Below are 11,491 nucleotides of genomic sequence, written 5' to 3'. Positions count from 1 at the left end.
AAAAAAGAACGCAACTGCCAATGCAGGGGACACGGGTTCGAGTCCTGGTCCGGGAAGATCCCACATGTTGCGAAGCAACTAAGCCCGGGTGCCACAACTACTGAGCCTGCGCTCTAGAGCCCGTGAGCCACAACTACTGAAGGCCACGTGCCACAACTACAGAAGCCCGCACACCTAGAGCCCACGCTGCACAACAAGAGAAGCCACTGCAATGAGAAGCCCACGCGTCGCAACGAAGAGCAGCCCGCACATCGCCACGAAGAGCAGTCCCCGCTCACCGCAACTAGAGAAAGCCTGCAGCAGCAACAAAGACCCAATGCAGCCAAAAATAAATAAATAAATTTATTTAAAAAAAAAAGAAAAGCTGGGGTGAGCAGGAATCCCAATGAATAAGGGAAAATATGAGAAAGACAAAAATGTAAGCACCTAACAAAATGAACAGTGGGAAAGGCCTCCCTTGTCTCAGGGTTCTGGCTCAGGGGCTCCTTGTCAGAGAGGCCTTCCTGGACCACGCCATCTCCAACTGCCCTCACCTGTCCGCCACCACTCACTGTTCCTCTAAGTGGAGTTCCTTCCTTCATAGCATGTATCACCTCCTCCTGACATATTTAGGTATATTGTTTATTGCCTGTGCCCCCAACTGGAAATGTAAGCACCATGAAAACAAGAGCCTATACCTATGTTTGAAACAAAGCAGGTATTTAAATCATTATTTGTTGAACTGATACATGAATTAATGGAATCTCTCTCCCCTCATAAAAAGTTTTAATTAAAAACACTTCATACCAGTGTTTTTTCATTGATCATACACTGGTAATTGTGGTTACAAACAGGGCAGGACTTTTTTTCAGGCCATCCTGTATAAAATGAGCAAGTAAATAACTGAAAGACATCTATCAAACCAGCAGCCCCCGAAGACAGCCCCTAAGCCAGCCAACACTAGTATGCTTTTCTTCTTCTAGCCTTAATGAAACTATCAGATAATGAGAATCAGCAGAGCTGCTTATGGATTTAGATTCTTGGTTTTCATTCTACCCATTACCATTCTGAAGCTTTCTCCATGGTTCCAAAAAATGGCTCCGCCAGGCAAAAAAAAAAAAAAAAAAAAAAAAAAAAAGTCCCTACCTCCTGGATTTCCACTGTCCCCATCCTTTCTCACTCCCAGGACCCTCAGGAGCACCACCTACCTGTGATCTTACCCAGGCTGGTTTTCATGAAGTCAGGCCTCAGCTCTTCAGCGCTTGCAGACTTCACGACAGAGTTGATTGACGACAAGGCATTGATGAGCTGGGAGTTGAGGGAGCCAATCTGTGAGCGAGGTTCCCCAAAAGCTTCTGCCAGTTCACTATAGTTCTCAGCTAGCAGCGCCTGCTGCTCTGCCAGCAGCTTCTGGACACGCTCAATGTAGTGATCCAAGCCTGTCACCATTCTGGACGGAGCCTGGGGCTGGGGGCTCTCCACGAACTCTCCTACAGGCTCATCCCCAACCCCAACACTCCTCCGGCTGCCTGTCGGCCCCACCGTCAACTGGGGAGGACCACAAGCTATGGTCCTCATTTTCAGACCAACCAGATAGTTCTCGTTAATATTGATCTGTCCCACGCCTGACTCTTTGGTCTTCACAGAGGATGGCCTGTCAAACCCAGAGTTGCCAGAGAGCACCGTTCCAACTCCGACGGACCGCATCTTAGCGGAGCTGACGTCCTTGACGCGGCCTTCTCCGACCGCCACAGTCCGCACCTCCACGGTCCGGGTGCTGGTGTGCTTGTCCATGGTGCTGGGGGAAGTGTTGGTGCAGGACTCTGTGAAGGTGGCTGTCTCGGTGTTGGTGAACTGGGACACCTGTTCCAGAACCGTGCTGCTGTGCTGGCTCGTGGTTCGAGGCACTGCCATGACAGCAGCTTCCACCTGGCTGACGGCCTCCGTGCTCACACTCCGGGAGGTGCACTCCCTTGGGGAGCAGACGATCACATCGACAGAGCAATCTCCGCAGCCGATGGAGCGGACTTCTTTGAGATTCAGGTTGGTCTTGAGGAGCGTCAGGTCGTTCACAGACTCCTCCGTGTTGCTGCCTGTCTCACAGACGCTGATGTCCACACCCACGCTCTTGTCACACGTCCCCACGGACCGCCCAGTACATCGGTCATGCGTTTCCACCCTTTCCTTAACAATCCACCAATTCATGGGTAGCTGAGGCCCCACCGCTTTATTCTCACGATCGGGCTGGCAGGAGATGCCTACGCTATTTGTCTGCACGCAGGTCCCGACACAGGTGTCAACCACGTCCACGTGACTGCCAGCTATTTGGTCTCTTGTGGGTACCACTGCCTCCACCATCTTGCTGAAAACAAGCGGCTGGGCCATCATGGCTTTGTCAACTTTTTTTCTCGAGCCAGCAGCTTGCAGCTCTTGCTTGAGTTTAGTCATCTCCCGGTCATGGGTGGTTTCTTTAAGCTGTACTTCCAGGCGATAGATCTTTTCCTTTAAGGCTTCTATGGTCTGCTGTTGAAGCTCAATTTCTTTGTCGGCTTCAGTAGTCACTCCAAGCATGGCTTCTGTCACGCTGACCCCAGAATTCCTCGTCTCGGTGACTGTGCCTACGGCAACATCCTTACAGGACCTGGCGCCCCTGTGGTGCACGACAATGCTGTCCACGTTTTCATCAGCACCCACAGCCACAGACTGGCACTCTTGAGGCCGACACTCCCCGTTCTCCCTGAGCTCTGAGGCGGCCTCACAGCTGCTGTCCTGGATCTTCTGCTCCAGGGCCTGCATGTCTGCTGTGAGCTGCCGGAATTCCTTTATCCTCTGGGTGCTCTGCTCCGCACTCTCCATTTCTTCCTCCTCACAGTCAATGTATAATTCCCCGCCACTTCTCCGGGTCCTGGAGAGGTGTTCCAGCTGGGATGCATTCCCAGCACTGTAGGACCTCTTTCTCACACCACAGACATCGTTCTGGGATGCAGCTCTTTGGTTTTTCAGCTGTGAAGCCAACTGCCTTTTCTCCTCTTGCAAGACAGAGATCTTTACCTGGAGCACAGGGATGGTTCGCACCTGCTCTTCTAGCTCCTTCAGGCGTTTCAGGGCAATGGCCATCTGCTCACGGATGTGCTGCAGGTGCATGGGGCTCACGTTGGTCACCGGAGTGGAGATCCCTGAGCTCAGAGGGCTGTGGCGGATGGAACTCCCCATGGAAGAAGTGGTGGCAGCAGCTGGGGCATAGCCACCATAATCCCCGTTGCCTTGGTATCCATTCTGATGCTGGTGCATGGCAGGATTGTGGTTTCCAGAACCCATAAATGAGGAGAGGGAGCTCGTGGAGCCCATGCCTCCAAAACTGGCCAGCCTGGGCCTTCGGAACTCACCAGGTGCCACCTGCATGGTGACTCTCTCCTGTTCGAGTCTTCTCCGGGTCTCCATCAGTGTCTTGGTGACATGAAGGTTGTGCTTTGGGAGTTGCGGGGATGGTGGTGGCAGCTGTCGGCTTTCTGGGATGGTAAGAAAAGTGGGTGAGGTCTCCAGAGGGGCAGGTGGCCTTGGGATTGGAGTTGATGTAACTTCACTTTGGGCTAGGAGGAATTTGGGGCACTGCTTGTTGTCATCACTGTTGGAGGATGAGAGGGATTCAGTGGAAGTCCACACACCTTGATGACTAGGTGTGGCCCTGGTTTCTGGGCATGGCACAGATGGCTTCTGCCTCTTCTGGATGTTCACTTTCTTAATGGTGTTTCCTTTCTGTATGTCATCTACGTATTTGAGGAAATCTAAGTCTAGTTGATAACCATAGGGGGTCTCCACAAAATAAGGACCTTTTTGTCCCCTGTCATGATCTCCATTCAGAACATTATCTGCTTTTCCTAAGAGAGAAAGAAGAGAATATTATAATGCCATGTAATACTCATAATGGTAAAAACTAACATTTGTCGCATGTTGCAGTGTGGTAAGCTAGTACAATTTAAGAGTTGACAAATCTATGTTCTAACCCTGAATCTACAACTTATCAACTGGGTGAGAGAGTTAACAAACTTCTCAGAACTTCAGTTTCCCCCTGAGTAAAAATGCAAATACAAGTATTTAAATCATAAGGTTGTTAAAAGAATGCAATGAGAAAATGATTTTTAAGAGCCAGGCACACAGTAAGACCTTACTAAATCCTTGATTTTTTAAAAAAGAATGCATTAAAAAGACTGGAAAGCATTTTCAAGTTGATCATTTCTTTTGCCATCTACAGTCCCTTTGACGTATAGACAGCAGTCATTATGACTCCTATTTTATAAAGTGTACTCTGAGGCACAAAAAAGTGAGAAGTCTTAAAGTAACAGACCAAGTCAGTTCAGATCCAGGAAGCCTGGACCTGAGTTCTCCCACCTACTGCTCTTTTGCAGACCGTACAGCCTTTCTAACTGGTGGCCAGCATACCCCAGTGCCTGACCACCCCCACAAGGTCACAATTTGCCATGACACCTTCCTTGCAGAGAAAGCGGGGACACAGGGGAGACTGCGTGATTAACTCCAGCAGCATGGGGGCAAGAACAGTTGAAGGACAGACTTCACCTATATTGTGTGTCTTCCCATTTAAAAACAAACCCAAACCCTATCCCACCAGAGGAAACGTTTTTTCCTCTTTGACTTCTTTTGGACAAAACATTCACTATTCCAAGAATACCTTGTTTTGCATTTGTGATGGATCCAAACAGATGCAAAGGAGAATGAAAATAAGGGCAAACCTATACTCCAAACACTGGATCGTGTGGCATTTGATAAATGCTACTTCTGGCTAAACCATTTAGAAAAGGAAACAGGAATCTTTCAAGACACAGACCTTGCTGCAGACCTGAGCTATGCATTTCAAACTGAAAACCAAGGCCGTTTTTGTTTAAATTGCAGGATTAAGTAATGTGTTTTCCTAGAGTCATAATAACAAGATCTGCATTTGAGAGCTATGGGAAGAATCCCAAAGTGATGAGTAAAAATGCAAGCCATCTGTACGCCTGCCCCTATCCTTGGGTGTAAAAGCCCACCTAACTGCTGTCAAGGTCCAGGTACTTCCAGCAATTTGGATTGCTGGCCTGTGCTTCCAACCCTTGACAGTGCTGAATGTGACACCCGACAGTGTGAAAGCTCTGAGTAAACCTTTTACCTCCACTCCCCCTCTTCCCTCTGAAACGCTAGAAAGAAAAGTACAAAAAAGAAAACTGCCAAGCAGAGGAATAAAAAGGTTATGTTCTCTTCGTGTCCTCATTTAAAACATTAAATTGTTCTAGCTGTAAGAATCTGGCCATTAGATTTCAGTTTTAAACCACGTGGAAAAAGGCTTCTATTTGAAAGAGGTGCTCAACACCAATCATTTTCTAGCCTAAGGAAGGGTAAGGTGATGAGGAGCTCTGCGCCCGGCAACTTGTGCTCAGGCTAACAGAACGTGTCTTCTTTCCTTTTTAATTCCACAAGGACAACATGCTCACTCAAAGTATGCAGCCAGACCTGTTTCCAGTGCTGTCTGAAATTCCATCAGCAAAGAAAAACGGCAGGCTTGGGTGTCAGACAGATCTCACGTCACGGGTTGATTCTAAGCTGGGCCGGCCTAGACCCTCCCGGCCGGGTGCTCCCCGCCGCCGCCGCCGCCCGCCCCGCTCCCGGGCCGGCGGGGACTGCGCCCCGGGGAAGGCCCCGTCGCCCGCCCGCTGGCCGCACACCTACCGGGCGCCCGCCGCGCTCCCGCCGGCCAGCCGCCCGCACTCCAGCTCGGGGGCCCAGGCTCTCCACCCCGTCAGCGCAGGAGGGTGGACACTGGGGGAACTCGGCCGGCGGGCCGGGCGCACACGCCATAGGCCGAGTCCTCACCAATGAGGTCACAGCGGCTCACCGACCCCACCCCCGGGCGCCCGCAGCTACTCGGCAGCCCCCGCTTTCTGAATGCAAACAGGAAGCCCGGAGCTTTTGAAAACGTGTGTTCTTCTGGCCAGTTTTGCCAGGAGTCAAAAGAAAGCCGGCACTTTCAATGTCTCCACAGAGAGGCTCTGTCTTTGCCGCACAGGTCGCTTCTTCATGAAAGAGTGTGTGTTCTGGTGTGGAAACTGGCGGCCTCGGCCCTGGGCCACCTGAGGAAGCCGGAGCCACAATGGGCCCCACTGTTCTCTGTGGGTTCGGAGAGCACCCGCCGCGGCATGGGTTCCAGAGCGGGCGGGCGGAAACCTTCCCAGCGCTCGGCTCAGGACAGGGATCAAGGAGTTATCCTTTAACAGTAATCGCCACTGTGCCTTTGCCACGAGTGAAGGTTTCTTAGAAAATAAAATAACTTTTTAAAAACCACTTTGCTTGTTTAAAAATATCACTATGCTGTACACCTATATATAATATTGTACGCTACTATAATATTGTAAAGCAATTATACTACAAAAAAAAAAGAACACGATGAGGAATACAAAAAAAGAATGTTATGTACAGACCATCTAAAGAAAAAAAAAAGTCACTCATATCTCACCATCTAGTGGCAATTGTTAGTATTTTGGTATAGCGCTTAGGTTTTTCTGTGTATGTCTTAACATCGTTAATTTTCCCACTTAGGCATTTTCATTAGGAAAGGTTAATTTCCATTGATTTCTCCTCAAAAACTTTTTTTTTAATGCACTAACGTCAGGATTAAAAAAAAAAAAGCACATCCCATTTTTCAGCGAAATTCAACTGGCCCATCTTTAGTTATTTCTGAAGTTCACAAAAGGCACAGGTCATGCTGAATTATCCCTAAATGAACTTTGGACTTCTAAATTTGGGAATCAGGAGAGGTTAGAATTTAACCATGTTAAGCTTGATCAGACTGTTCTAAGGACTTGTAATCCAAATTTCATTCTCCAGCAACTAAAAAGCAAGATGTATTCTCAAGGTGTCATTTTTCCAAACAGTTGTCCACGGTACAAATTATTCTACCATTAAATAAAGACACCTAGTGTCATGATTATTTTATCTTCTGCTTTCTAGTGTACCTTTACATACATTAACACAAATACAGCACTTATATGCCCTGATTGATTTACCAACTTTTTCATATATGTTTGTCTTGTCTCTCAGTACTAGGACTGTAAGTATCTTGAGAGCAAGCAACAAATTTAATTTTTAAAAGTTCTTTCTTTGCTCTCCCTTCCAACCACACACATGAATTAACAAGATGCTGGGGACTAAGATGTTTTATAATGTTTACTGAAGGAATAACTCCGTATACAGTATAGCAGAGAACCTTGAAAAACATCTAAATACTCTGTAGTCTGAAGTTGCTTGTTCTGTATTAGTATTAAGGACATTTCTTACATGATGCTGTTTCAGTGATTATCTTTAGGTGTGGAATCATGGTGATTTTAACGTTGTTCTTTATGTTTTTACAAATTTTTACAACACATAGGTATTTATCTTTAAAAAAAATATGATTACAAGAAGTCACTGTTTTGAAGCAAGAGGAATGTATTGAAATAAACTCCAAGAAAGCTCATTTGACAGAGGAATGTACAGGGCAGCCATAGCAAAGATAACTAGATGTTCCTCAGTACGTGTTACCTTGTTTTTCTACACTAATAGGACTCTCTTTGTTTAGTTGGTCAAATATAAACACTATATTTCCCTAGCCTCCTTTGCTGTTAGTATGGCCATAAGCAGATATGTCATGTAGCAACTCCTAAAAGCCTCCCCTAAAAGACACAGGAATTGTTCTTTGACAGCCTTTCTCTTTGTTCCTTCCTCCATCCTGCGGCCTGGAATGCAGATGTGATGACTGGAACAATAGCACTGCTATCTTGGACTATGAGATCATACTTAGGGATGGAGGAACAAGGTGCTAGAAGGAACCTGGGTCTCTAAGAGCTTTGTGGATCAGAGCGCTACACTACTCCTGGAAAGCCTACCTCTACACATTTATGTGAAAGATAAACTTTTATTTTGTTTAGCTATTGTTTGTTTGGGGTCTCTGTTACTTAGAGCTAAACTGAACTCCAGTGGATACAGTACTCTCTTCCTCAGTGACTTCTTCTCCCCCTCACAAAAAAAAAAAAAAAAAAAATTAAGACCAGATCTTGAAAAGAAAAATGTTTAATGATAAATTGGGGGAGATGTTACATAAAAACATTCTCATCACAAAAAATTTGATAAATTCAAGAATAATTAAGGATGTGTAAAGACAACAGTTAAAAAAAAAAAAATCTCTGAATGGGTTATAAAGGAGACTCTTAACTTCCTAAAAAGCCTTTTTGGACTAACAGAGCTATGCCTGCTTATACAAAGCCAAAAACCACTGGCTGTTATCTGCAACTGCAATCCAGAAAGTAACAGCTTCTAACGAAATAGTCTGGAATCAGAGGGCTGTCCCTGGTGTTTACAAGAATTTTCTGAATGTCTGGAAATCCAGTGGTAGAGACTGCTCCTGGCACCACCTCTACCTTCATTATATAGCATTTATTGAAAGCTTAACTGGGTGCAGAAAATGGTCCTATTCAATGGAAAGAGTAGGAGGAAGGATTTATAAGAAATAAAATGAGGTACAGTCTAGCTGTGAGATAAATGCCAAACACCCTAAACATAACACTAAGTTAGGTCAGTTACAAAGGTATATTATCAACAAGCACAATCTGATGATATATGAATAAATGATCAAAACAGAATGGAGAGGGGCTTCCCTGGTGGCGCAGTGGTTGAGAGTCTGCCTGCCTATGCAGGGGACACGGTTCGAGCCCTGGTCTGGGAAGATCCCACATGCCGCGGAGCAACTAGGCCCGTGAGCCACAACTACTGAGCCTGCACGTCTGGAGCCTGTGCTCCACAACAAGAGAGGCCGCGATAGTGAGAGGCCCGTGCACCGCGATGAAGAGTGGCCCCCGCTTGCCACAACTAGAGAAAGCCCTCGCACAGAAACGAAGACCCAACACAAAATTAATTAATTAATTAATTAATTTTAAAAAACAAAACCAAAAAACCCAGAATGGAGTGAACCAGGAGATGAGTTCTGAAGACAAGGTAAGTGATGATAGAGTAAAATGGAAAGACAGGAGGTGGTGGAGAAGAGCCAGGCAGAGCCTGTTAGTGCAGCTCAAGGAAAGACAAGGCTAGAATAGAGGGGGATGACCAAGTACAGAAGAGGACACCACACTGGGTCCTGGAGCAGGGGAATCTCGTCCATTTAGTCACTGATAGATTGCATACTGGGCTCTGTGCTAGGGGGCTAAAAGCCTCAACGAGGATTGTCTTCATAGCTGTGTGTGGATTAAACTGAGATAGGGAAAGAGATTACATTCAAGGGGACCAGTTAAAATGTTACAGTACCCAAGCGTGACGTGAGGACCAAATAAAAAAATGATTCATAGATTTAACTTATAATTATAATCAATATCGATTAAAAAAAACAATTTTGGTAACACCTCTCTCTCTTATCACTATTTTCCAGGTACTATTATTGTAGGAGCTGGGGACACAGTGTGAACAAAGGAGACAAGGCCCCTGTTCTCACAAGGCTCACAGTCTAGTGGGAGGGGGGTAGTGCATAGAAAAGTAAATAAATAATATGCAAGGCAGAAGTGAAGCAAAGAAGCGGAACCACCAGAACTTATGTCTGTGTGCCAGGCTAGGTGGACGGGCTTCTCACAGTGGTCCACATGGCTTCTCAGGTTGCCATCATCTCTGGGTCGGCCAACTTCCTAGACACCAAGGGTCAGAGTCTCTCTTCCCCCTTCTCCCCCCAGACACAGTCTGTACACTTAGCAATTTGGGGTAACCAAACACCAAATGTGATAGCGCCAACTAGGGACAACTCCCCAAGTCCAGGCCAAATCCCCATGCGTTCAGAGAAAAGCTAAAATCAGCAAACTGATGGCAATTCTACTCTTTATATGTTTGCTACCTGTAAAACTAGTGCTCTGTGACAAGGCAAGTGTATAGACTCAAGAACAATTTGAAATTTTCCTTGCAATTTTTCTGCATTAACAAAGTGCCATGGAGATATGGATATTTCAAAAGTCCTTTCATTCAGATTCATAAAGCATTATATGGTTTTAACTTTTCAAGGAAACTAAACTTAATATCCAAATATTTGGTTTGGGAAGACATAAAAAGTAATGTACTGGCCAGGAGGTAGAAGATTAGAAGAAACTAGTCTGGGAGTACTAACCTGCTAGTGGTGTTTCTCAACTGGGGGTGATTTTGCCCCCAGGGGATATTTAGCAAATTCTGGAGACATTTTTGCTTGCCACAACTAGAAGAAGTGGTGCTACTGGCATCTAGTAGGTAGACACCAGGAATGCTGCTAAACATCATACAATGCTCAGGAGGGTCCTACCTTTCCCAACAGAGAATTAACCAGTCCAAAATGTCAATACAATCGGCCCTTTTTATCTGTGGAACCCACAGATACAGAGGGTCAACTGTACTACGTCATTTTATATAAGGGACTTGAGCATCCACGGATTTTGGTATCCCTGAGGGGTCCTGGAATCAATCCCCTGTGGATACTGAGTGCAGACTGTGGTGTTGAGGCTGAGAATGCCTATGCTAAAGACAGTGAGCAGAGTAAAAATTCACATATAGCAACTGAGAATTTGGCCATGTAAGCTGCGGTCTCCAAGTCTTCCTTTTCTCAGTGGGACCACACCATCATGCTTAAGTGACAGGGTAATAAAAATGCCATTTCTGAGCCAGAAACCACTAAATACTTTTCTACATACACTATCACAGTGAGCCATTCTTTACTATGAGCAAAGAAACACTGGAGGTTTCTGAAATAATGTGTCCCGGTGAACTTTTAAATGGACAAAACTTTGATATTATTACTCTATCTATTAATTAGGATACAATGACTTCTTTGTTCTGGTTTCACTGCTGCAAACTCTAGGCCCAATTACTGACTAATGGTGCCATGAAAAATAATTGCACCTATGTGCCAAGACTTCTACACACTCTTTATGTGTTTTTCTTCACCAGATAGTCTACCTGACTATTGAAACTGAAGAACTCTGCTAATTCCCATTACCATATTGTCCCCTCTCACATGAAGCATGAAGTTTTTGCCTTAAGAGCTGAGTCAATCCCCAAGAAGCACATAATTAAACATAGATTCCCATACTTAAAAGCAGCAGAGTGTAAGCATCCTGCTGTTTGAAGCAGTCAAAAAGATTCAACATAAGCTAAGGCTGAGAGGCAGGAAAGAAAAGTAGTAGGATCAACTCAGAGATGAACTTAAAGAGAGAGGAGTTCTCATGAAGTTAATCACTCAGAGTATGAAAATAATTGAGCTAGCAAATCAACTTTTCCCAGCATGGAGCAGGGGATGAAGAAGACAGTGAAGTGGAACAGGCCCTTCTGGACAGGTTTAACTGGAAAGCTCTCCTGATGACACTGTCAGCATTAAGACTGAGACCCGGGCTTCCCTGGTGGCGCAGTGGTTGAGGGTCCGCCTGCCGATGCAGGGGACGCGGGTTCGTGCCCCGGTCCGGGAAGATCCCACATGCTGCGGAGCGGCTGG

General features: G+C 45.9%; 1 protein-coding gene across 7 annotated transcripts in view; it reads right to left on the bottom strand.

Annotated features, from left to right (window-relative positions):
- KANK1 (KN motif and ankyrin repeat domains 1) overlaps positions 1 to 11,491 on the bottom strand; it is a 206,645-nt gene that overhangs the window by 30,864 nt on the left and 164,290 nt on the right. For 6 of the 7 annotated variants that reach the window (XM_055087151.1, XM_055087152.1, XM_028493902.2 and 3 more), the window contains one exon: positions 1,188 to 3,857. In XM_055087151.1, the coding sequence (XP_054943126.1) occupies positions 1,188 to 3,857 (2,670 nt within the window). The remainder of the gene's footprint in view (positions 1 to 1,187; positions 3,858 to 11,491) is intronic. The other variant, XM_007129199.4, reaches the window with a different exon arrangement.

The sequence above is a fragment of the Physeter macrocephalus genome, chromosome 9, assembly GCF_002837175.3.
Source record: "Physeter macrocephalus isolate SW-GA chromosome 9, ASM283717v5, whole genome shotgun sequence".
Classification (NCBI taxonomy): Eukaryota; Metazoa; Chordata; class Mammalia; order Artiodactyla; family Physeteridae; genus Physeter; species Physeter macrocephalus.
Note: the sequence above shows the minus strand (reverse complement) of the source record. Positions and strands in the feature narration are given on the sequence as shown.